General features: G+C 43.3%; 1 protein-coding gene across 1 annotated transcript in view; it reads left to right on the plus strand.

The window, feature by feature from the left end:
* The first annotated feature begins 10667 nt into the window (after positions 1 to 10667).
* PARP12 (poly(ADP-ribose) polymerase family member 12) overlaps positions 10668 to 26366 on the plus strand; it is a 38375-nt gene continuing 22676 nt past the window's right edge. The window contains exons 1-5 of the mRNA XM_063100590.1: positions 10668 to 11109; positions 14912 to 15047; positions 17852 to 18152; positions 20156 to 20257; positions 25091 to 25214. Coding sequence (XP_062956660.1) covers positions 10775 to 11109; positions 14912 to 15047; positions 17852 to 18152; positions 20156 to 20257; positions 25091 to 25214 — 998 coding nt within the window. The 5' untranslated portion in view covers positions 10668 to 10774. The remainder of the gene's footprint in view (positions 11110 to 14911; positions 15048 to 17851; positions 18153 to 20155; positions 20258 to 25090; positions 25215 to 26366) is intronic.

Consider the following 26366-nt stretch of genomic DNA (forward strand, 5'->3'; position numbering starts at 1 on the left):
AAGTGAGAAATGACCTCAGGAAAAAAATTAAATCCAGGGCCTGCCAGTGTTATGGAAATGGACTGGACCAAGAAATGGTTGGCACTCAGAGGGCTGGAGAGTCAGGTATTTTATTATGCCAACAGGCCCAGACAAGCTAATGCTTGGAAATCTGGACCCCGAGCTCAGGACTTACAGAGCTTTTATAGGCAACACATTTGCAAGACTAGCATAGCAGTAAGTTTAATTTCTCGGAATTCATGTGGTCTAGGCAGATAAGCAAGCTCATTTACTGAAGCCAAAAATGCAAGTAGTGATTAGAGGCCAGACTAGTGTAACAAGCAAATATTGTTTCAAAGACAAAATATCACTTCAAGGACAAAACAGGCTTATGAGAAAATTATTTTGGCATTTTTCCCTACACCAGTAAAATGTGGCCTCACAGTCAAGATCAAATGAAGGGTGCAGCTATCACATCCTTTAAAGATTTAAAGTAGTGCTTTATAGACCCTTTAGCTGAAGGGCTTCTATGAATCTTATGGGCATTTTCCCACAGCACCCTCTCACACAGGCCAAAGTAGAGAAGGAACTTTCTTTTTTTTTTTTTTTTTTTTTTTAAGATGACCGGTAAGGGGATCTTAACCCTTGACTTGGTGTGGTCAGCACCACGCTCACCCAGTGAGCGAACCGGCCATCTGTATATGGGATCCGAACCCGGGGCCTTGGTGTTATCAGCACCGCACTCTCCCGAGTGAGCCACGGGCCGGCCCAGAGAAGGAACTTTCTCAAAGAGGGTTGTAAGTGTCTTTTGTCTAATGGAGTAGATTGTAATTTAATACACAGAAAACCTACGAAATTATACCAGCTTGGAAGAAAAGAGAGACAATTCCAGAATGAAGAGTATCCTTGGCTTTCAATTTTCTGTGGGCAAGAAGCAACCTTCTCAGCTACTCAATCTACTCATCTACCAATATGAGCCATTTCTTTTAGGAAAGGAAAGATGACTGGGGGCAGAGTGAAGAGCTGCTATGAAAAATGGACAATCTTGATAAATGTTTGCACATTGGAGCTTGTTCTCTTGGAAGCCACCCACCATGCTAAAAAGAAGCTCAGTATAGACTACTAAGAGATGAGAGCCACATAGAGATTCTGTAGGATAAGGGGCCATCTTGGATATTTCAACCACAGCTGAGCTCCCAGCTGAATGCAACCACAGGAGTGACTTTAGGTATGCCACGTGGAACAGAATAACTACACAGCTGAGCCCAGTCAATTCATAGAATAATGAAAAACAAATCATTGTTATTTTTAGCCACTAAGTTTTGGGGTAGTTATTGTGCAGCAATAGATAAAACATTTCTTTATCTTCTTTTACTCAATTTTTTGATAGCACTCAACATAGTTGATAGTCCCTTCTATTTGAAATATTTAAATATTTGCCTTTCTTGACTCCATATTCTCCTGGTTTTCCTCCTACCCCATTGGCTTCTCCATCTCAACCTTCTTAGCTCTATCAGTCTCTTCCTTCTCTTTCAGAGGGGCAGGTGCTTGGAATTCTTCTCTTTTCAATTTATACTCTCTTCTGTGGTGATCTCATTTAGTCCTGTGGGTTTGAATACCATCTATATATATTCACAACTCTGGTACTGATCTCTTGTATAAGTGCCAGACTCACAGATCCAAATGTCTGCTGGACATTTCCACTTGGATGTTTTATAGGTATTCTATAAATATTCTTCTATCTTAAAATACTTCATAACCTGTGTTTTTAAAAGGGTCCTCAGAATTTGTTTTAATGAGATATGCCAAGACATGCAGTCACAGAAATAACTGTCATGAAGGAATAAGTTTTTATACCTGTAGATCTCTAGAAACCAGAGGCACAGCATGCCATGCAGGGCCACACAGGGAGGCACCAGTGTAGATCAGGAGGCAGAGGGAGCAAGGGGATAACATGGGAAAGAGCCTTTATTGTGGTTTCTTTGGTAAAACAGGTGAGGCGCAGAGTAAAGTATTCAGAGTAGTTTGAATAATTTCAGTGGGCTTTGGTGTATGGTGGCTGTTCTTAGTTGTCTGGTGCCTGGGCCTGGGGTGAGTAGGGAAGGGGAATAGTGGCCCAAAGTGTGAGAACCCTGTGGGAACCTAATAAAGGAGGTGGTTGGGGGTATGTACTCTGGATTGGTTGATTTGCATATTAAAGGCACATTTAACAGGTGAGTTGTTTGCTATCTCTAAAAAGTAGCTAGCCCTGGGAGGGAAAGTCCCTCTGGGATTAGCAAGGCCCCATGATGTCAAAGCAACAAATATAGAAACTGGAAAATGTGGTTATTACATCTTATAATCCTTTTTGTTTCTATAAGGTCAGTAGTAATGACCCACCCCTCTTTCATTCCTGATATTAGTTATTTTAGTCTTCTATTTTTTTCTTGATCAGTCTAGGTAAAGATTTGTCAAAGAACCAACTTTTGGTTTTATTAATTTTTTGTATTCTTTTTCTTATCTCTATTGTGTTTATTTTGACTCTAATCTTTATTATTTCCTTCCGTTGGGGCTTAGTTTGCTCTTTCTAATTTTTCTAGTTTCTAAGTTGGAATGTAAGGTTATTGATTTGAGTTCTTTCTTCCTTTTTAATGTAAGCATTCACAGCTATAAATTTTCCTCTAAACACTGCTTTAACTACATCTCATAAATTTAAGTATGTTTGTTTTCATTTTAATTAGTATCAAAATATTTTCTAATTTTATTGTCATTTCTTTGATTTATTTGTTATTTAGGAGTAGGTTGTTTAATTTCCACATATCTGTGAATTTCCCAAATATCTTTCTGTTATTGATTTCTAGTTTTATTCCATTATGATCAGAAAATGTTGCTTTGCCTCTCACGGATTTGTCACTCCTTTTCCCCTGGGTGATGGAGCCCCCAAAGATTACTCAAAGCCCATCTCTTTTGAGCAGTGAGAAGCCCCAGAAAGGGGTTAATATCTCAGGACCCTCAAGCATGAGGCATCCTTCCATTTGGGAAATTAACCATGAATTGGGGTTCTCTTCCTGCATTTATTCTCCAGACCTAGAAGTTACAGGAAGAGACATAGGTGGGGTTTTGCTAAGTACCGTTTAACAAGTTTAACAATAGAAGCTGGTAACATTCTGTAAAAACAAGTCAGATGACATTCCCTTAGACAATTAAGTGATCCACCAAACAAAAGCTTGATCTAGCAAACATTCCTTCTCCCTCCAGCAGCTTCCCAGTATCTATGCATATCAATCTGTAACTAGTCTGTGTTTGAGCCAGCAACCTTGCTGTGCCACAAATCTTTATCTTACACCAGAGACTTTATAGCCTGAGGAAAATTTCCCATCCTTTGCAAGGTCAATATTTGAAACTGCAAGGCTTTGGAAATCCAAACCCTGTGAAGTACATTTGCTTTATGAATCCTCTACAAGAAAACATACTTCATATGACTTCTTCTGCAATTCTTGAGATTTGTTTTATGGCCTAACATTTGGTATATCCTGGATAATTTTCCATGTACACTGTAGAAGAATGTATGTACTATTGTTGGTGGTGATATGTTCTATAGATGTCTTTTAGGTCTACTTGGTTTATACTATTGGTGTTCTATTGCCTTGCTGATCGTTTGTCTAGTTATTTTACTTGTTATTGAAAGTAGGATATTAAAGCCTCCAACTATTATTATTGAATTGTCTATTTCTACCTTCAGTTCTGTCAGTTTTTATTTCATGTATTTTGGAACCCTTTTGTTAGGTGTTATTAGTTGTTACAATTATTGTATCTTTTTGGTGGATTGACACTTTGATCATTATAGGATGTCCTTCTTTGCTTCTGGTAAGAATTTTTGTCATGTCTATTTTGTCTGATATTAGGATAGCCACTCCAGCCCTCTTTTGGTTAGTATGATGTGTGGGTTTTTTTTCCATCCTTTCATTTTCTATCTGTTTATGTCTTTGAATCCAAAATGTTTCTCTTGTATACAGCATACTGTTGGACCTTTTTGTTTTTGTTTGTTTTGGTCCATTATGCCAATCTATGATTTTTAATTGAAGAGTTTAATCCACTTATATTTAATGTAATTAGTAATAAGGTAGAATTTATGTCTGCCATTTTGCTATTTTTTGTATATGTTGTGCCTTTTTTGTTCCTCAACTCTTTGATTATTGCCTTCTTTTGTTTTTGTTTTTTATTGAAGCATAATTGATTACACATATTTTGGGGATACAGTGTTGACTATCATTATTTGTGTATCATATGTGATGACAAATCATTATTATTATCATATTCATTATTCCCTTCTTTCATTAAATAGATATTTCCTAGTGTGTCATTTACATCCTCTTACTGGGGCTGGCCAGCCACCAGAAAAAAGAAGTATATAAAAGAAATGATAAGAGGATTTTTTTTTTTTTTTTTTTTTTTTTTGGTAGCTGGCTGGTATGGGGATCTGAACTCTTGGCCCTGGTAATATAACACCAAACACTAACCAACCAAGCCAACTGGCCAGCCTCTTTTATATACTTCTGAGTAACTAGTTGCACTGGGGATTACTATGAATATCTTAATTTACAAAAATCTAGTTTGTATTAACACCAATTTAATTTCAATAGTATTTAAAATTGCTTCTCTATAGTTTCATTTATCTTCCACATTCCCTTCTGTTGTTATTGTCACAAATCACATCTTCATACATTGGCCATCAACTTAGATTTGTAATTATTGCATTACGCACTTGTCTTCTAAATAAGATGGAGTGGGAGAGAAAAAGAGTTATAAACAAAAAATACATTTTATTTATTTATTTATTTATTTATTTATTTAAAAGATGACCGGTAAGGGGATCTCAACCCTTGGCTTGGTGCTATCAGCACCACGCTCAGCCAGTGAGCAAACTGGCCATCCCTATATAGGATCCAAACCCGTGGCCTTGGTGTTATCAGCACCGCACTCTACCGAGTGAGCCACGGGCCGGCCTTACATTTATTTCAAATAAATAAATATATTTACCTTTTTCATTTACCTATGTAGTTATCTTTAGTTTTTTATTTCTTTATGAGAATTTGAGTTATTGTTTAGCATCTTTTACTATAAGCCCAAAAGACTCCCATCACTTTTTCTCTTAGTGCTTGCAACTAACCGTTTCAGCTTTTGATATCTGGGAATATCTTAATTTCTCATGAAAGATAGTTCTTCTGATATAGCTTTTTTTTTTTTTTTTTTTGCATCTGGCCAGTATGGGGATCTGAACCCTTGACTTTTGTGTTTTCAACACCATGATCTAACCAAGCAAACTGGCCAGCCCTAGAATTCTTGATTGAAGTATTTTTTTTTCTTTTAGCACTTTAAATATGTCATCCCACTATCTTCTAGTATGCATGATGAGAGTATTTCTGATGAGAGACCAACTGTTCATTTTATTGAGGATTCCTTGTACATGATGAGCTGCTTCTCTCTTGCTGTTTTTAAGAATATTTGTCTTTCAACAGTTTGATTATGATGTGTCTAAGTCTGGATCTTCTTGAGTTTATCCGACTTCAAGTTCTCTGAGCTTTTGGGGAATGTGTAGATTAAAGTTTTTCATCAAAGATGGGAAGTTTTGGCCATAATTTCTTCAGACCCTCTTTCGTCCCCTTTCTCTTTCTCCTCTCCTTCTAGGACTTTTATGATGTGCGTGTTGGTACATTTAATTGATGGTGTCCCACAGGTCTCTGAGGCGCTGTTCATTTTTCTTTTCTTTTTAAAAATTTTTATTGAACCATAATTGATTATACATATTTTGGGGGTTCAACATTGACATATGTTGATCAAATTAATATTATTAGCATATATATTGTTACAAGTCGTACTTATTCTTTATGCCCTTTGTTCAATCTCTCCCCATCTCCCTGTCCCTCCACCCTCCCATGTTTGATAACCCTAGAATTCTTCTCTCCTTCTGAAAGAGTAATGGTTACTCTGTTGATTTGTTGCCTAGATCATCTGTCCAGTGCTGAGAGGTGTGTTCAGGTCCCCCAATATTATCATAGAGCACTTGCTTCTTCTGTCACTCTGGAATGGGCTTTGTGGAGAGAGACATCCTCTTCTTTTCTTTGGTCTCTGCTGGTGACTCTCCTTGTGTCAATGCACTCCAGTGGCTGGTGGACCATCTGTGTGGTGGTTGTGGCATCTAGCTGCTTTCACAGCAGATGTGGTTATTGTGGGTGTGGTGGGCACCCACATGGAGGTGATGTTTGCGGCATGCTCCTTGGTGCTGGTAGTGTGCTTGGTTATGGGGGGGGTCCAGTCCCCAGTTCCATGCCTCAGGTCCCCAAGCAGGCCCCAAGGCACTGGCAGTATGCGTGGTTGTGGGGGGCAGGGCGGGTGTCCAGTCCCCAGATCCATGCCTTAGGTCCCCCAGTGGGCCCCAAGGTGCTGGCAGTGTGCCTGGGATAGAACTAATTTTTTGTCCTTTACTTACTTCTAAAGTAGGGGAACTTCCTGTGGGGATCAGTACTTGAGCTGTGTGGTTTAGCTAAATTGCTGCTTTGCTGCTGATTCCCTAGGGAAGGCTTTTTGTGCAGCTGGGGTTTTAATGGTTGACTTTATAGGTACTTCCAGCTCTCCAGAGACCTTGTGCACCTGGGTTGTATAGAAACTCTGATCTGGGCCTGAGTCTTTTCACCAAACTGCACCCCATGCAATTCTATATTCCTGATCAGTCTCCTGTGAGTGGTCCTTTGCTGATTGGGGTGCTGGTCAGCTGTCCTCCTTGCTGTGCCCCAGTGTTCCCCCAGTGGGCCCATCTGCCCCACTGTCTGTGCTACAAACACTTCCCATGGGATGGGCCATGCACCGGTCCCTTGCGATGACTCACTGGCCTCTGAGTGACTCCTTTTTTTCAGTTGTTGTGGCTCCTTGCTCCTATGGGGGTCCACAGGAACCCTATTAATGGTCTTGCAGGCCTGGGGGCCACCAAGGCCCTCTTCTCCCCTGCTGTCTCCAAGCAACTGCATCCGAAGGGCACAGCTGCAGCTTTTGCTGGCTCCTGCTCTGTGCGCTCAGCAGCTCCAGTCTTAAAGTGGCCACAGCATGAAATGGTGGGAGTGGTTTTTTTCTTTCTCTCATCATGGCTTCTCCCATCTTCATGCACTCTGTGGGTCTTTCCTCCTCTTCCCCTGAGCTCTAGCATCCCCAGCATGGCTGTTGCTTTTTTATAGTTGTAAATTGGTTGATTTGTGGGAGAGAGTGACAGTGGGGACCATCTATTCAGCCATCTTGACCAGAAGCCTCTCTGCTCATTTTTCTTCATTCTTTTTTCTTTTTGTTACAGAGGATAATCTCAATTGACCTGTCTTTAAGTATGCTGTTCTTTCTTTTGCTTGCTCAAATCTACTGTCAAACTCCTCTAGTGAATATTTCATTTCAGTAATTGTACCTTTTGGCTCCAGAATTTCTATTTGGTTGCTTTATATAATTTCTATTTATTAACATTCTCTGGTGGGATATCATTCTCATATTTTCCTTTAATTTTTAAAAAATGGTTTCCTCTATCTTTTTGAATATGTCTAAAATAGCTGATTTAAAGTCTTAGTCTACAAAGTCCATCATCTAGGCTTCCTCAGGAACAATTTCTATTAATAACACTTATTTCCTTTGTATGGGCCATACTTTCTTGTTTCCTTACGTATCTTTTTGGTTGAAAATTGGACATTTCAAATAATGTGGCAACTCCCAAAGTCAGATTCTCCCCTCTCCTCAGAGTTTGTTGTTGTTGCTTGCTGTAGTAGTTGCTATTTGTTTAGTGACTTTTCTGAACTAATTTTGTAAAGTTTGTCTTCACTATATGTGACTACTGAAGTCTCTACTTGGTTAGCATAGTGGTCAGCTAATGATTGGATGGAGATTTCCTTAAATGCCTGGAACCAATAAGTCTCCTAGTCTCTGCCAAGGGGCTCTGTGTGCTTTTGGGGGCATGCCTTCAATACTCAAGTAGTTTGCAACTGTGCATAGCTTTTACTTCTTGTTTGTACAGAGCCTCAATGTCAGCTAGCAGTGAGAGTTCAGATTCTCAGGTGTTTCCTGATCATGTGCACAGCACTATGCATGAAGATGAACTTCCTAGAAATACGCTGGAGCTTTTTAAGGCCTCTATTGACATCTCATTCTTCAGCTTTCCTTCTAAAGCTTTTTGGTTAGTCTATTATTTGCTGCAACTGTTATCCATTGCCTCAGTCAGTCATGATGTTAAAACATTTCACAAACGCTTCTCCCTCATCCCCCCTGGGGGAGAAACCTTTAAAACTGGGCTAGTTCCAATGAGGTCAAATAAAGACAAATCTGTTTTTGAGGGGGTGGGGGGATCTTCCAAGGAACCACTGGATATGTCATAAAGACTCTTCAGAGAAGAGATCAAATGTTCACATCACAAAGAACTGATTAAGTTGTGCAATGTTGAATATGCTAGTTACCCTGATTAGATCATCACACATTGTAGGCATGTATTGTAATGTAATTTTGTACCCCATAAATATGTACAATCAATATGTTTCAATTAAAAAAATTTTTTTTAATGGCTCTTCCTTCGAATGAGGCTTTGAAAGAACTCCAGCCCTGTCTTCTCCTTCTGGTACAGGTACTGGCAATGTGGGATGCTATTTTTTAAGGCTGCCATGTTGCTGGAGATGGTGAGATGGGACTAGTGTAAGTTAAAATGTAACAAAGATTGCTGTTCTTACTGAAAGTCAGCTGTTTTTCTTGACTGAATGTTAGGTGGATTGTTACAAGCCTTTGGTTAATTTCCAGAGCTCTGAAAAAGTTAATTCTGACCATTTTTGCCAGTTTTTTTCATTACTTTTATGGAAGGGCAACATTTTTGAGGTTAATCCACCATTTTGACACCGTGTGTCATCCACTGACATCACCTTTCCTTTCCTTTTATAAAATGTTATTTTACTGCAAAACAATATTGAAACCACAACTAAAATTAAAAATCAAAATTTAAAATTAAAAATTTTTATTCAATTAAAAAATTAAAACCCAAGAGAAAGATTGCTCCTCATCCTGTTCCCTAATTAAATCAATCCATTTTCATTTGTCCATATTACCATCTAGTTTTCATCCATACACTTAATTTTTTACATTTTTGTAGTAAAGCTATATTAGACTGTTTCTGTTGCTTATAACAAAATACCTGGAACTGGGTAACTTATAAGAAAATGAAATTTATTGCTTATAGTTTGAGAGGCTGGGAAGTCCAAAGTCCAGGGAACACATCTGGTGAGATTCTTGGTGGTGGTGACAGTGACTCAGGGTTCTCCCATGGCAGAATGGCAGAGCAGAGAGAGAGCTAACCTTCTCCTTGGCTCCTTTTAAAGCCATCAGAACCACTTCCATGACCACCATTAACCTATCAATTTATTAGTCACTGGATCAATACATTCACTAGTCATAGTCCTCACAATCCAATCACCTCTTCAAGGCCACACCTTTCAATTACCATGCTAGGATTTCCCACTCTCAGCAGTTATAGTGGAGATTAAGCTTCAGTGACTTTGGGGGCCATTCAATCCACTGCAAATACTATAGCTGGAATTTTACATTCATTTTAATTTAATGCTATACCATAAATATCCCCCCCCAATCTTTCTGCCCCTCATCTTCCCTTTTCCAGTACCTCTTACTGCCCACTCCCTACAACCAGTGTGGTTAAACACACAAATAGGGTTCTTTTTGGTATGGATTTAGACATTTCTATAAGGCGTTTTTTTTTTTTTTTTTTTTTTGCTTAAAACATCATGGATGTCCTTCTAGGTCAACAGATGGATTTAATTCACGCTTGTTAAAGCTGTATTACAATCTGCATAATTACCAGCCACATTGTTCCAGTACCATACACCTCTGCCCCATAAACACCTTTGTACATAATTTGTTTACTGTTCCTTTAACTTCTGGAAGATTCTCAGAAGAGATTGCTGGGTCAAAAGTCACAGGCGCTTTAAATTTTAATAGCTATTCCCGGATTGTTCTCCCTAAGTGCTTTAACGACCACATTTCCACCGGCAGCGTGTGTGACAGTGCGAGTCCTTCGCTCTGAAGCGTCTTTAAAAATACTTGTTCAATCTTTATTTGGCAGGGGGGGGGAGGGAGCGGAAACGGATTTGCTTTTTAAGAGGACAAATACTCTCTCATGCTGAAAATAAGGACTTCACTGCAGGCCATTCGACTGCAGTTCGGAGGGGCTGTTTCCACGTCCGTTGTTCCCGTTTTTGTGAGCCGTCCAGGAAGCCCCGGGCTGGCTTGGGCGACCTTTGGGCCCTTTAACGGGCGGGCGTCCCAGCCTGCTCCTCAACGGGCCGGCGGGAAGGGCCGGGGGGCTTGGGGGCCGCTCCTGAGGTGGCTGAGTGCGCGCCGGCGTCTGCGTGAGGCGCTTGGAGCGTCGCCGAGCGCTGCCGTGAGAGAAGTGGCGCCCACCCTCTCACAGGCCCAGCGAAGCCCTGTCGGGGCCTTGTGAAGAGCCCCCGGAAGGCCGCGAGAGCCCCGGCCGGCGCTCGAAGCGCCGGCCTTCCCGTCGGGCCGGCGGGCGAGCAGCTGAGGCGCTGAGGCGAAGGCGCCAGCTCAGCTGCGGGCCGTGGGCGTGGCGAGGCCGCACAGGTTCTACTGGCCCCGGCCCAGGCCGCTTTCGGTTTCGTTTCCCGCCGGCATCTTCACCCCGCGGGAGCCGCCCGAGTTCGCCGCAGCCAGCGTCGCCTCAGTCCCGCAGTCCGACGGGCGGAGGCTCTGGTCGCGCTCCCCCGCCGCCGCGGCCATGGCTCAGGCGGCCGTCCTCGGCGGCGAGATCACCCAGGTGCTGTGCGCGGCCGGGGGCGCCTTGGAGCTGCCCGAGCTCCGGCGCCGCTTGCCGGCGGGCGTGGGCCCCGAGGCGCTGGAGCGGCTGCTGCGGGAGCGCGGGCGCTTCGTGGTGGCGGCGCGGGCGGACGCGGGCGGCGCGGCGGCGGCTCCCAAGCGCGTGGTGCTGGCCGCCTCGGCGCTGCGCCTGTGCCGCGCGCACCAGGGCCCCAAGCCCGGCTGCGCCGGGCTCTGCGCGCAGCTGCACCTCTGCAAGTTCATGCTCTATGGCGCCTGCAAGTTTCTGAGGGCCGGGTAAGGCGCCGCGCCGGCCCGACGGCGGGCGGGGAGGGGGACCCGGGCGCCTCCGCTCCCTCGCGGCCCGCCTGGGGGCCCTTGGAGTTGGGGAGACAGTGAGGTGGCCGTTCCCTGGCCTCGCCGCTTTCATTCATTTCAGGGAGCGTTTGTGGAGCACCCGCTGGATACCCGGCACTGTGTAAGGGGCACGGGGGTGGGGGTGGGGTAAGTGGCGTCCTCTAGACCCCTGTGGACACTCGGAGAACAGAGAGTGACTTGGCTAGAGCGTGGCGCCGGGTGGGACGCCCAGGCTGTGGCAGTTGGCCGGGGGTTGTGGGGGAGGGGTGGCTGCGGAGGGCTCCACGACGTCCCGGGTCTCCACAGATAGCTGTGAGGGCCGGACAGTCAGAGCGTTCTCAGCCCAGCAGCCGAGGGAGTCTCTCAAACCCTCGCTCATCTCTTGTTGACCTGTTACAAGCCGGAAATAGACGCCTCCCTCAGCCCTCAAAGGGTTTAGGGAACCGGTCCCTGCCGCCCTCCAGCCACGGCCCATCCTTCTTGCCCTTTTGTTGCGGAACACCCCAGACCTTGCTCAGCGGCGGCCTTTGCTCCGTCTGGAAGGACCTTCCTGGTTTGCCTCCTTAATCCTTCAGGTCTCAACTCGAAGATCATTTTCCTTTCTAGTCTTCATCACCTCGGGCTGTTTATCTTCCTCATTGCACCCTCTGCCAGTAGATGTAAACTGGCCCCAGCTGTCTCGGCCTTAGCTGGCTGTCTCCCCAGTACCCAGCACCCCTGTTCTGTGCATAGCAGGTGGTTAGTAAGATTCGTACAATGGATTGTTGAGGTATATGCTCAAGAATTTGTACCACACCCTGAAGGTGATGGGGCCGGTCAAATGACAGGAGAGAGCAACCATCAGATTTGCTTTTTAGGAAGAGATCTTAGTGGTGTGGATGCTGATTTAAAGGAGGATGTCGTGGGGAGCTGCTTGGAAGCTAATCTAGTTATCTAGGAGAATTCCTTCCCTCCCTTCCTTATTCCCTGCCTCCCACCCTTCTCTCTCTCTCTCTTTCTGTCTTAACACTGTAGACATTAATTTTTTCCTAATATCAAGTCCAGTAGTCAACATGGGGTAGGGGCCTTGATCCATACAGTCATTCAGGGATCCAGGATGACTGACCTGGGTTCTGCCCTCCTCAACACGAGGCTCTTGCGGACATTCAGGATATCAAGTACCAGGGGCGCAGATGGAAAAGATGGATAGTAGAGGATTGTGTGGGAAGTTTTTATGGGTCTACAGGTGGTGGACATCCTTCCACCTACATCCCGTTGACCAGAAGCTGTCTCCCAACCCCACCGAGGTGCAAGGGGGCTGGGAAAAGTAGTCTCAAAGAAGCACCTGTCCAGAAATATTAGAATTTTTCGAGGGATGTGTGTGTGAGAAATTTGGGAGAGTTGGGGAGTTGGTGACAGTGTGATAAGAAGATATGAGAGAGGTGATGACTCTTGGGTTTCTGCTCCTACTGTGGACTGAGCTCTATTGACTGAGAGAACAAGAGAGGATTTTAGTTTTGAAGGGGGCACAGGAGGCAGCTATGCAGGTCTGAAGCCTGGTAGGAAGGCCAGGGCCTGAGGTGCTCGTTTGGGAGATGTTGGGAGGTATATGCCATGGTTGCGGCCCAGGAGTGGATCAGATCTGAGGTGGAGTCTGAGGCCTGAAAAGAGGCTGAGCGTGGAACTCTGGGGAAATCTGGCCTTCACGGATGAGGCGCTTAAGGGGAGAATAAGTAGCAGCAGCCCGAAAGGAACAAGGCACACAGTAAATTGTGCCTGGATGGTTCCAGTGATGGATCCAGTGATGGCGGTTAATGGATCCAATAATTGGTGGATCTTTTTAATGTTCATATTTGGTAAAATAAAGATGGCAGACCTATTATGCTAGTTTGCTGAATTTAGGGTTAGATTTTACTTGTCTTGGAAATCAGGATGTCTAGTATTTATTGGTTTAGATGATTCTTGAGTTTTCTTCTTCCTTCACCATTCTGTCTGCCTTTTGGTTCATACAGGTGAGTTTCTCGAATCTTCCTTCTCTGACTCACATAAGGGAATGTGGATGTAGTTGGCTACACTTTCTGTGACTCTGTCTTCCTTAACCGCAGGGTCAGCCCTTTAGAAATAGATCATCAGTCCTGCAGAGCTCGTAGGAGTCCCAGGTCACTGACTCCCTAGTCCTATGCACAGGAGGCAGTGAGCAAGGTGGGCAAGAGCACAGTCCTGAGAGCCAGCCCACTGTGTTTCAACCTGCGCTCTGCTCCTCGCTAGCTGGTGGCTTTGGGCAAGTGACTTTACATTTGAGCCTCAGTTTCCTCATCTGTGAAATGGAGATAATATTACTCACCTCATAGGCTTGTTGAGGCCTGGGTGAATTAATTCATAAAATATTTACCTGCTACCTGGTAAATGCTCAGTAAATTTTAATAGTCCTTCTTGTTGTCATCATCATCAATCATCATTATAATTATTAGGTATATTTGGCTCTGGCAGCACCAAATTATTTGCCCCTGCCTAGAATGTTCTTCCTTTCTTTCCTTGCCTGGTTTCTCTATTACACCTTCCAGAACCCTCCCCTGATTTCCTCCCCGGTTCTCTGCCCACCCCAGACTGGCTCAGGTGCCCCTTCCTCTCTGTGCTGATGTATTCTGACCACAGCTGACCTTGCACTTTCCACTCTATATTGGAATCATCCTATGTCTGTGACCTCCACTAGATGAGAAGTGACTAGTCAAGGATGACTTAAAGTTTTTGGTCTGTGCAATATAAAGAGGAGTTCCTTTTGCTGAGATGGGGGGTACTGTGGAAGATGCAGGTTTGTTGAGTAGACCAGGGGGTTGGTGTTCTTTTGAGATGCTTATTATAAGTATGGCAAATGAGGTGTGGCAGTGTCTGAGTCAAGCAAATGCTATTTGCCTGACTCTTCTGGGTCCTAGTGCCAGGCAGTCATTTGAAGGTTTATCTTTGGGTCCTTAGCGTACTATGCCAGTGCCTGGCTCACAGTTAGTGCTTACCAGATGCTTGTGAATTGAAAGAATGGAGGAGGAGAGCAAAAAAAAGGGCTGGGCTCAGGTGTGTGTATGTGTATTCATATGTGCACATGTTCATATAACCAGAAGCCACCCATGCTCGCTTATTCAGCCGATGTTTATGTGTGCTTACTGAGTGACTGGAGTGCTGTGACTCTTCAGATAATGGCCCTGTCATTTTCATCAAATGCCTGCTGAGAGATACTGTCCTGGGCCCTAGACCTTGGAAAGTCCCATCTCTTCCTTGGTTAATAAGCATTTCACTTTTTTTGTTGCATAGACATGCTGGTTTTTCTCTGGTGCTTGTAAACAATGTCAGGAGGTGTTTCTGAAAAATTGTAATGAAGACTGATTTTTATCAGCTGTGTAAGTTTGCCAGGGCTGCCATAACAGTACCGTAGACTGGATGGCTTAAACAACAGAAATTTATTTTCTCATAATTTTGGAGACTAGAAGTCTAAGATCAAGGTGTTATATACACCTATAGCCATCTTCTCACTGTATCTTCACTTGGTCTTCCCTCGGTGTGAGTCTATGTCCTAATCTTTTCGTATAAGGACACCAGTCATGTTGAATTAGGGCCCACCCTGATGACTTCATTTTAACTTAATTAGCTCTTTAAAGACCCTACCTCCAAATACTCAGTCACATCATGAGGTTCTGGGAGTTAGGACTCCAACATAGGGATTTTGAGGAGACACAATTCAGCCCATAACACCAGTTCTGCTTCTTTGCAGGAAGAACTGTAGGAACAGCCACAGCTTGACGACCGATCACAACTTAAGTGTGCTGAAAACTCATGGTGTTGACCACCTCAGCTATAGAGAGCTGTGCCAACTTTTGTTTCAGAACGATCCCTGGCTTTTGCCAGAAGTAAGTGTGGGGTGGGAGATGGGAGGGATTTCTTTGCAAGTAATAGGGGAGAGGCCAGACGGAAGATAGGGAAATATTTTGGCTGAAGAGATGCTGAGGACCATCCTGACCAAGAACCACTGCATGGAGGAGACCTGGATTTAATTCCTGACTCTGCTGATTTCTAGACTTTGGACCACTAGAAAACTTTCCTTCTGTGTCAGTTGGGCTGGTGCCTCTCTCCTAGGGCTTCCGTGAGGTTGGAGGAGCCTGTTTGGCCAGTGCCTTCAGCAAGGTGTTACTTACACAGAGCTGAGTGATATAGAGACTTCAGAGAGCCCCATCCCTGTCTAGCAGGAATTGGAACCACACTGTTGGGTATCGCTGGACCCAGCTGGTCTATGGAGAAGTCTTCCAGAGCTGCTGACAGCCAGATGATGCTCTTACTACTCATTTGCTTGCACCCAGGAATTTTGAACTTTAGTTGATGTGAATTCTCAGATTGCCTTTCGGATATCTACCACTTGGCTTCAAAGCCTGCTGTGATGGTTCTGTATCAGTTTGCATTCTCTGAGAAGCAGCCACCAAAATGGAATTAGAAGTTTGAGAGATTTACTGGGAGAGGGGGCAGGAGAAGGTGGGGAAAGCCTTCAGGCAGCAGCAGAGCAGGTCTGACATTCATGGCAGGAGAGAGGGAAAGAAGAGGGGAGGAGACTGACTGCAGTTCCAAGAAAGGTTCCACCAGGCCGACAGGAAGTTCTTGAGCTAAAGTCGCCGTTGGAGGCTTCCTGTGTCTCACAAGAATGGGTCTGACGCTTTATTATCAGAGCTGTGTTTTGTCCTTGGCTGAGAGCAGCCTGTGGGTAGCGTGGCCTTTGTGTGAATAAAGTAGTGGCTCTAGAGGGCAGCAGCTGGGCCACCAGTTAATGATGCTCTCCAGCAGATGTGAGCAGTGTGCTCCCATGGCCAGCACAGGTTATGTGGAATGCTTTGGCACTATTTCTGGTTTGAGAAAACAGATTAAATTGGCATATATTAATGAAAATGTTTTTTGTTATTCAGTTAAAGTCACCCATTTGAGAAAGGTGCTAGCATAGCATAGTGACAGGCACATAATAGATGTAAACTTTTTTCTTTTGCCTTTTGAAAATTAGTATTGATTTAATCCAGCTAACCTTTATGGGGAATATCCACTGCAGGTTAGGCACTGTGATAGGGAAATAAAAGACCCTATTCTGTCCTTCCAGGAGGCACATTGAATGGTGAGACAGTGGGGGATTGCAAGGCAGCATTTGAGATGCTGTAAGAGACATCAGCACACTGGTCTCTGGGGCGTGGTTTGGGCTCTGGGGAAGGTATCCAGGAATAGATGCAGTCTGCTCTGAGTGCTGAAGGATGAATGAGGGCAAGGCAGATGAAGAGGAGGGAGGCCTGGGAAGAGGAGCTGTGTTCTCCAGTGAGGCCCAGAGAGGAGGGAGCTGGCGTGGTCAGGGGATAGCAGGACCTGAATGTGGGGCAGGGGAGGGGAAGAAAGAGAAATGGGTAGGCAGAGGCTCCTCTATGCAGGCCTGTATCCGTGAGGGAGCGTGTGTCAGGGGGCATTGTGTTTGGAGAGTAGGCTTGACATTTTGGAGAGGTCGTTTTGTCAGTAGTGTGCAAAATGCCCCAGTAGAAGGTAGGCAGCTGGTGACCAGTCGGGAGTGTGAGCATCTTCTTCTGCTTGCGTGTGCACGTTGCTGAGAACATACTGCCAGCAAGTGGGAGCAGAGACCATCGGCCCAGACCCAATGTGGCTCTCCTGCCTTGACTTTTGTGCTCAGTCTAGTCGCCTGCCAGATGACCGGGCAGGGGGCTACTATCATGAATCAAGCACCCACTGTGTACAGGCATCGTATTAGCTATTTCATATGTTTCTACTTTAACCCTTAAAGCCCTATGATGTAGGTGGCATTATTCCCATCTTAGGGATTAAAAAACTGAATCTCAGAGCTGTTGAGTGGCTTGCCCAACATCAGGCAGCTTGTAAGTGGCAGAAGAGAAGTTAGGGCCCAGGCCTCTGGCTTTTTCCCTTGGGGCTTCCATCCCCACAGTGGGGTACTTGCTGGGTTAGACAGCCCCCTGGGGCATTTCTCCATCTTGTAAAATGTAATGTCTGTGAATGGTGGTCTCGGCCTGGTTCCTGTCTCCAGGAATTTGGAGTATAGAGAAGGAGCATTTGATTGAAGTTCAAGTCCCGGGTTTGCCAACCACCCAGTTCAACAAACTCTCTATGTGCCAGATGCTGTGGATAGCTGTGATACTAGGGCCAGCCATTTAACTTCTCTGAGTTTCAGTGTGCTCCCTTAAAAAATGAAAGGGTGGTGTTTGGCTTACCCTAGGATGCTTTAAACCCTCAGAGCCTCATTAACCCTGAATAGTAAAAAGAGAGTTGGGAGAAACTGGGACCTGGCCAGGGGAGAGTTGACAAGTCAGTGGGGGAGGAGTGTAGGTGATTTGTAGGGTTGTTAAAATACTGCCATTTGATTTACATTAAAACGTTGTCTCATGTGAAAGGAGCAATTCTGGTCACTTAGAGGTTCTTTGGATTTTCCCAGTGGAGGGGCTTGTTCTGAGCAACCTACTGTCCACCTGGCTTCCATTTTAGCCAAGGGCATATGTTAGCAGGCATCATCTGGAGCGAGGGATGGTCTCATAACTGGACTGTGTGGACGGTGGAATCATAGCTTTGGCTGTGAGGACCTTTTCTAACCAGTGGACTGGTCAGTGGGGAGGTGGTGATGTGTGAAGCCTTCTGAGCTGGTGCCTTTTTTTTTTTTTGTCAACAGATCTGTCAACATTACAACAAAGGAGATGGACCCTACGGCTCTTGTTCCTTTCAAAAGCAATGCATCAAACTCCATATCTGCCAGTATTTTTTACAGGGGGAATGCAAGTTTGGCACTAGCTGTAAGAGATCCCATGATTTCTCTAATTCTGAGAATCAGGAAAAATTGGAGAAGTTAAGCATGAGCTCAGACCTGGTGAGCAAGCTGCCTTCCATTTACAGAAATGCATATGACATCAAGAATGAGAACTCTGCCCCCAGCAGAGTGCACCCTCCTCCTCTAGCCCCACAGGGGACTTCCGGTAAGGCTGGTAGAAAGTGCTGCAGGCTGGGGTTCCTGGCCAGTAAATGGAATATGTGACTTTGGGCAAGTCTGTGCTGGTTTTAGTAAAACAGAGTTGGTGATCCTCTCTTAGCTAGGGGAGCTTATGAGGATAAATTGAAATCATAGACATGCTCAAGCAAGAGTTCTAGACAAATGCGAGTTGGTGTTGATGGTGAATGAATTCCAAGTGGGCCTGATCTGCACTGAAATGGGAGACTCAGCTCCTCCTCTTGTTCAATCACCCCCATGCCCACTCACCCAGAGAGCTTGCCTTTCAGTGACAGACCCCAAAGTTAGGAATGCCATGTTGCACAACTCTAGGGGCATCCTTTGCATTGTTTTCTGTTTTGATTTTACAAAATGAGTGAAAACATATTTTAATTTTGGCATTGGCCATCTTCCTGGCACAAATAAATGGAATATTTTTTGTCATTGTCAATTTGTCTGCTTTGTTCTGTGTTTAACTCCAGCACCTAGACAGTGCCATAGTAGACACTCAGACATCTGACAGACAGTGAGTGTGCTAGGATACTTATTTGTTTAAACAAATGTCAGGCTTAGTGATAGGCAAATGGGGAAATTTAGGGCAGGGGCTTTTATTTAATAATCATTTCCTGAGTACTTGTTGTGTGTGAAATGGATGATGTGGTCCCTCAAGGAGAGTATGTCACAATATAGGCCATTGGTTGTTCCTTTTGGTTATCCATTCTTCTGTTCAACAACTTTGAGTGCTTGCCATGTGCTGGGCACTGTCCTGGATCCTGCTTATTCCTTCGTGAATATGAGACAGCGTTCCCCCTCGGAGCATAAGCAAACCTACGTGTTTAGCTGAACTGATAGCTATGATTTTTAGTGGACCATTTCCTAAAATGTCAGGTGAGTGCCAGGACTACCAGCAAACAAATCTACTAGTCTAATCTTATCTGATATTTATATTTAAAAATTGACCTTGTTTTTTCTTTACATTCTCTTCAATTATTTTTTGTTAATTTCAACTCTAGGAAGCCTAGAAGTAGACAGGTTTTACTTTTAAATGGATCTTTAAGATTGTCAGTTGGATTATAGCGTTGTTAGAAAGGAGGGGAGGATCCACTGCTGAGTGATGTTACCTCCAGAGTAGTCACCCATTCTGGAGGAGAGAGGGAGGTGACCTTCAGGGTCCCACAGGCCTGGGTTTTGAGGCCTACCCTGTAGGGTATCTGAGGGGCTTATAAAAAGAAAAGGGAAGATGAATAATGAAATGGCAGGTGATACCGAATAGGGAGAGGTTGCAAGTGAGTTTTATATGCTTATTTCAGGGTAGGTTAAAGACTCTTCGGAGTGGTACCAGTAAAGGTAAACTTTGAAAGCATTTATATACCCTTTTATATTAAGATTCTTTTAAGAAGTCTAAAAATAATTAAGGAGGTTTCATTTTAAGATGTAGACTTTCCATTTATTGCCTTTTTCTTTGTATTAGTAGCCAATTTCGATAGTTCATGAACAAGTATTTGCTGTATAGACCAAATCTTTAAACAGTAGCTCTCCTTTTGCCTTCAGAGGGGGTCATCACAGCCATAGGTAGAAGGAATTGTAAGCTGCCTCAGCGTGTAGGACAGGTGTTTTCTCCTTATTTAAAAAGTGTTCCTGGCTCCATCCTGGAGCCTCTGATTCAATTGGTCTGTTGTGAAGCCCAGGCACTTGTATTTTTAAATGGGTCTCCTAGTGAATTGGGCTCACCACCAGAGTTGAGAAAAGAGCCCCTCCGTGGCATCCTGGGTTTGGCAAGCAGGCTCCCAGCTGGTCCCTAAAAAGTAGAGGGCCCACCTGTGTGTCTCAGGGTACTTTCGTCCCTAACATGATGGAGTTTTGTGAGCTTGGCTTGTCCACTTTTGTCTTGTGCAGAGAGATGAATGTATCCTCTTTTCTCTCCTTTGAACCTTGAACTATATTCTAGGCCCATATCAGAAGCTGACACATCTTTGTGGTGTTTCTTTGTAGAAAGAAGAGCCAGTTCAGGCCCTGTGTCCCCAAACACTCTTAGTCAAGAGGAGAGTGATCAGATCTGCTTGTACCATATCCGGAAAAGTTGTAGCTTTCAAGGTAAGTTGGAGGAGGAGGCCCCTTCATCCCACTTGTGGGAGGGATAACTGCTTCTCCCTCCTGGAGCTCCCAACCTTGAGGTCTTCCCCGTCTAGAGAGAATGGGGCCTGGCACATGAACCAAGCCAGTTCTGAAGCTATTTTGTTGGGAAGTTGAGGAAGCAATTCTTTTGAGTTTCCAAAAATCAAACTATGGAACATTTTTGGGTGCACAGCTGTTTAGTTCATGCAGCAAATAGTGTCAAGTATTGACCTTCAGTCAGCTTAGCATGAGGTCATGGACCTGTATGAGCTGTCTAGTGGGAACAAAGATAAGGGTGATGATAGACTTAGAGATGCCTTAGAAACTGGGAAAGACCTCAGTGAGGAGGAAACACTTGTGTTAGCTCTTGGAGAATGAGTAATTATTTAAGTTAAGGGTTTCTTCTGTGTTGATCCAATGAACTCCACAGTCCCTCTTTTATCAGAAGTAGGAATTCTTGTGTGTGTGTGTCTGTATTTTGACTAAACTTTTGTTTTCTTTTTAACTGCTATCCTGGGCTTTGACTGAAGAAAGATTTGTTCTCAAATTTGGTGACTCCCCTTAAAAAACAGCCACCAAACCTTCTTGTTTCATTTTTAATCTTTACAAATTTCCCAAGCAATTCATGAATATTTTCACTTTATAAAAGAGTCCAATAATACAGAGTAAAGCATGAAGTCCTCCTTCGTCCTTCCTCAAAGGTAAACATTTGCTGTTTGGTTATGATGTTTGTTTTACATATTTTTAAACAGATGGGAACATATGATAATGTATTATTCAGCCTGCATCTTTTACTTAACCTTGTGTCTTGGGGATTTTTTTCCATGTCAGTATATGTAAGTCCACCTCATTTTTGAAAAAATGGTGTATTTGATTATGGTGACGTTCCATTGAACATCCAAGCACACATGTGTATTTCTGTGGTTAAATTCCTAGAAATCGAATGCTAGGTCAAAGAATATGTGTCTCATATATACATATGTATGTATACTTTAAAAATCAATATTATTGAGATATAATGTATGCATGATAAAATGCACTCATTTTAAATGTGTAATTCTGAGTTTTGATAAGTGTGTATGCTCATGTAACCATCACTATGATGAAGATATGGTACATTTCCGTCACTCCAAAATAGTTCCCTTATGCCCCACCCCACAGTTTGCCAACCCCAGGTAATTCCTGATCTACTTTTTGTCACTGTAGATGAGATTTGCTTTTCTAGAATTTCATATAAATGGAATGATACAGTATGTATTCTCCTGTGTCTGGCTTTTCTCATTCATTGAGCATGTTTTTGAGACTTAGTGATGCTGGCATGTCAGTAATTTGTGCCTTTTTATTTCTGAGTAGTATTCCATTGCATGGATTGACTGTGGTTTGTTTATTCATATGTTGATGAACATTTAGGTTGTTTCCAGTTTTTGGCTTTTACAAAGACAACTTCTATAATTCATGTACAGGTTTTCGTGTATGTATATGTTTTCATTTCTCTTGGGTAAGACCTAGAATGGAATTACTGGGTTATATAATATGTGCTGTGCTTTATAGGAAACTGCCAAATTGTTTTCCAAAATGGATATAATACATTACATTCCCACCAGCAATGTATGAGAGCTGTATTTGCTCTACATCCTTGCCAGCACTTGGTATTGACAGTCTTTTAAGTTTTAGCCATTCTAATAAGTGAGTAATGATGTCTCTTTGTCGTTTTAATTTGCATTTCTGTGATGATTAATGATGTTTAACATTTATTTTCATATGCTTATTGGACATTTGTGTATCTTCTTTGAAGTATCTGTTTTAATCTTTTGCCGATTTTTTGTATAACAGCTTTATTGAAATATTGAATACATCACATACCATACAATTCACCCATTTAATAGTTTATAGTATAGTCTCAGAATTGTGTAACCATCATCACAGCCAATATTAGAACATTTTCATCAGCCTCAAAGAAACACCATACCATTTGCAGTCACTGCACATTGCCTGCCTCCCCCCTCAGCTCCTGGCAATTACAGATTTATGTCTGTCTCTAGGGGTTTGCCTGGATATTTCATATAAATGGAATCATACAATATTTGGCCTTTTATGACTGCTTTGTCCATTTTTTATTGGTTTATTTAATCTCTCATTATTGAGTTGTTAACGTTTTGTATATTATTTATATTGGAAACATATTCTCCCAGTCTGTGTTTTTTATGTTCATTTTCTTAATGGTGTCTTCTGAAGAATAGATGTTTTAATATTGATGTCCATTTTAATATAATATTTTTTTCTTTTATGGTTTGTGTTTTTTGTAGTCTAAAAATGTTTGCCTATTCCAAGCCCACAAAATTTTTTCTCCTATGGTTTTTTTCCTAAGGTTTAACAGGTTTAGCTTTTATGTTTAGTCTAGCTGTAAACTCTTTTTTGTTTGTTGGTTTTGGCAGCTGGCTGGTACAGGGATCCGAACCCATGTACTTAGTGTTATAAGACTGTGCTGTAACCGTAGTTGTAAAAACTCTTGTTCTGTTGACTGAGCATTACTTCCTTAGGTATTTGCTTCTTCTGTTTGGGTTTGTGGCCTCTTTTTTTATGATTTTCCCTCTTGTGTTGGGTGATTCTTGGTTGTCTGTCACGCTGGTACTTGAGAATCCCTGTGCGCCTGTTGATTGATTTTAGGGGGCTGATTCTGACTCCAGGTCCTTGTCCCAGTGATGATGGGGAAGAGGCAGTAGATCCTGCTTGGTGTGGTGAGCTGCTAGTGTGATGCCTGCCACTGGGGCAGGGGCTTTGGTAGCTATCTCATGTGCTTTTCTCTCTCTCTAGCCCTTGTATCCACACCTACAAGTTTGTCTGGGAAGCAAATAACAAGGTTGCTGGGCACAGCAGTCAGAGCGAGGGAGTGCCTGCTCCAGTGGATCCTGTTACTGTCACTGTAATTGGTCTGGGTATCTTTCTTGTTCCATCTTTCATCTGTGAGCCTGTGAAGCCCTCAGATCCTTTCTACTTCTGTGGTGTCTTTTGCATATTTTGTGTGCATTTTTCTTTTTTCTTTTTATATCAGGTTCCTTGGTCTTGTTTGTGTCGTCTGTGTTCAAACTCTAGACAAGCCAGGAAATCCTAAGTCTCTGGTGTGGCTGTGTCCCACCTTGTTGAATGTAGAGATTTCTTTACTTGAGTACCCGCATCTTGTTCCCTGAGCCCTCTCAGCCTGGTGCCCTCTTCTGACCTGTCTGCCTGGCCCCAGGCCTGCTCTTGACAAACCCAGCAGCCTCACCTTTCTCCTCCATGGTACTTCCCTCACCACTTTTGCAGAGTCTGAGAAAGAAGTGGTATTGAGGTGTGCCTGAAAGAATGCATACATTTTAGAAAATTTTAATTTTTTTCAAGTGTCAAATTAGCCAGGTTTCATTATTATTATTTCGAAATATGAATTTAAAATATACAAAGGATAGTCAGTAAGGAGTATCTCTCACACCTGTTTTCCCAAGCACCCAGTTCCCCTCCAAGAAGCAAACATGGTTGACCCATTCCTTGAGTGTCCTCCCATGAACACTTTATACATGTACAAGTAAATATGTCTACTCGGTTTCATTCTTACATAGGCACACCAGAACATTGCTTTTTTTCTCTTAACTAGGTGTTTAATTTTTTTGGAATGTATAATATATTCTTGTGGTTCAAAATTCAAAACACGCAACAATGACGAGTCTTGTCTCCAGCTCCCCAGTTCCCTCTGCAAGAAATAATATGTGCATATATGTGTATTTAGTCAGAGTATCTCTAATCTTATCTTTTACCCAAATAGGGGCATTCTGTACCTTGTTCTGTATCTTTCCACCTAATAGTATATGTCTTGGAGGTAGCTCCACATCACAGTGCGGAGCTCTCTGTTCTTTTTCTCTCCTTTCTCCCTGTCCTCTTTGTGTTCCTCTGTGTGGATGTTGCAGAGTCTCACCAGGCTATTGGAAGGTAGAGAGAGGGTGCGGGTGGTGCTCCAGGTGGTGTGGCTGGCATGAGCAAAGGCAAGGCGGGCAGCAAATGCCTGGAGTGATGAGGGAAGTGAGGACCTGGCTGTGAGGAGGAGCACGGAATAGGTGTAGGAGAACAGCTGGCCTGGAACCACAGGTCTGGGCTCTTGTGTGGGTATGGGTGGGGCAGAGCAGTATATGTGAAGACCTGCAGCGGGTGTGTTGAGGAAGGGGTATGTTGACAGCCAGAAGAGATCCACGTAGGCTGGAACCCCACTGCTGACCTAACTTTGGTGGAATGTGTCAGGGTTGGGATGGGTTTGTGGCACAGATGAGTCTGACTCCATCTTTGATGTGTGATCTCTTCCTGTCCAGATGTCTCATATAGAGATATTGAGCAGTTAGACTGCCACCTGCAGGGATGGGGCTTTGACCTTCTCATGATCAGCCTCTTTACTGTTATGGAATAAAATTCATAGATGACATAACCTACCAACATACATATTTTTAAAAATCAATGTCCTGTTAAAAAGGGAGACATAAGGGGGCTGGCCAGTTAGCTCAGTTGGTTAGAGTGCAGTGTTATATCACCAAGGTCAAGGGTTCAGATCCCTGTATCAGCCAGCTGCCAAAAAAAATAAAAGAAGGGGAGACATAAAAGGAAGACGTATATAATACACAGTATTTCAATATCTAAATGCTCAGGTATGACTACACTAAAAAAATAAAGACTCCCCCCAAATTTCCAGAATATTCGCAGGTCAGCCGACAGCACTACACCCATTGACAACTACAGTGCTAGGCCATGCTGGGTATTGCCAAGCTGTCTTACTTCTTTATGTTTTTATTTTAGATAAGTGCTATAGAGTTCATTTCCATTTGCCGTATCGATGGCAGGTTTTGGATGGAAGCAAGTGGAAGGATTTGGACAAAATGGAGCTTATTGAAGAGGCATATTGTAATCCCCATAAAAAGAGGTAGGAAATATGTCATTTGTCTCTGCTTTGTACCTGGGCTTTTGTGTGCAGTGTAGGAAGTTAGTATAGTTAAACAGCAGTGTTTAGTTTTGATGGCCTTTATACATGCACACACCAAGCAGCCTGGCCTGGAGTGGAAGCTTTGGGTTAGAAATTGGAGGTTAATGTTCATACTGACAGTTTGGTAGCTCTGTTCTCCCAGTTTCCTCTCCTTTCAGGGAGGAGGTAGAAAGGAGAAAACGGTAACAAGACCAAGAGGCGATAATTTGTGAAATTTTAGCCTTTTATGTAAAGTCATACAGCTGAACTGCCCTTTATTGTTTAACCTTTTAACTTTTTTATTTTTCTAAGTGTGTCCTAGTATTTTCACTCAGTCAATTCAGAGTAAATAGGGAAGCCCTGGGTAGCCTTGTTTTCAAATATTTATATCTTGGATTGAACTTGCTAAAATATGTTGCCAAGAGTAGAATTTGAGCCTACCTTTTGAGTGTATAAAATAAATTTGAACTTAGAAATTTGCAAATAATTACACTTTATTGGTAAAGTTATGTGAAACAAATTAGTCCCCTTAGGAGGATTAAATGGCTCACATACCTCCCCTAATCTTTCTTTGTTTTTGAGGCAAAATTCACACACAGTTACACACAGTGCACAGTTATTAAGTGTTCAGTGAGTTTTGACAAATGGCGTACACTTGTGTAGCTAGCACTCTGATTGAGATGTAGATCATATTCATCACCCCAGAAAGTCTTCTCATGTCCCCTTCCAGTTATTCCCTACCCCCATGGGCCACCACTGTTCTGACTTCTGTCACCATAAATTAGTCTTGTCTGTTCTTGAAGCACGTATAGATGGAACTGTATGTTGTGTTTGGTGTCTTTCACTTAGCAGTCTGGTTTTGACCCTCATCCATGTTGTGCTTGTCTCCCAGTACACATGTGTATGAGTTTCTTGAGTGTAGATGTCCAGGAAGGGAACTGCTGGAAGGTAGGCTGTATATGTCCTCAGCTCTGCCAGGTGATGCCAAATCGTTTTACAAAGCGATTGGACCATCCTCCACCCCCAGTTAGCAGTCTCTAATGATACTTCATCCCTAGCATTGGTATTGTCTGACGTCTAAACTTTTCCGAGTCTGAGGGTGTAAAATGGCAT

Source organism: Cynocephalus volans, chromosome 6 (genome assembly GCF_027409185.1).
Source record: "Cynocephalus volans isolate mCynVol1 chromosome 6, mCynVol1.pri, whole genome shotgun sequence".
Classification (NCBI taxonomy): domain Eukaryota; kingdom Metazoa; phylum Chordata; class Mammalia; order Dermoptera; family Cynocephalidae; genus Cynocephalus; species Cynocephalus volans.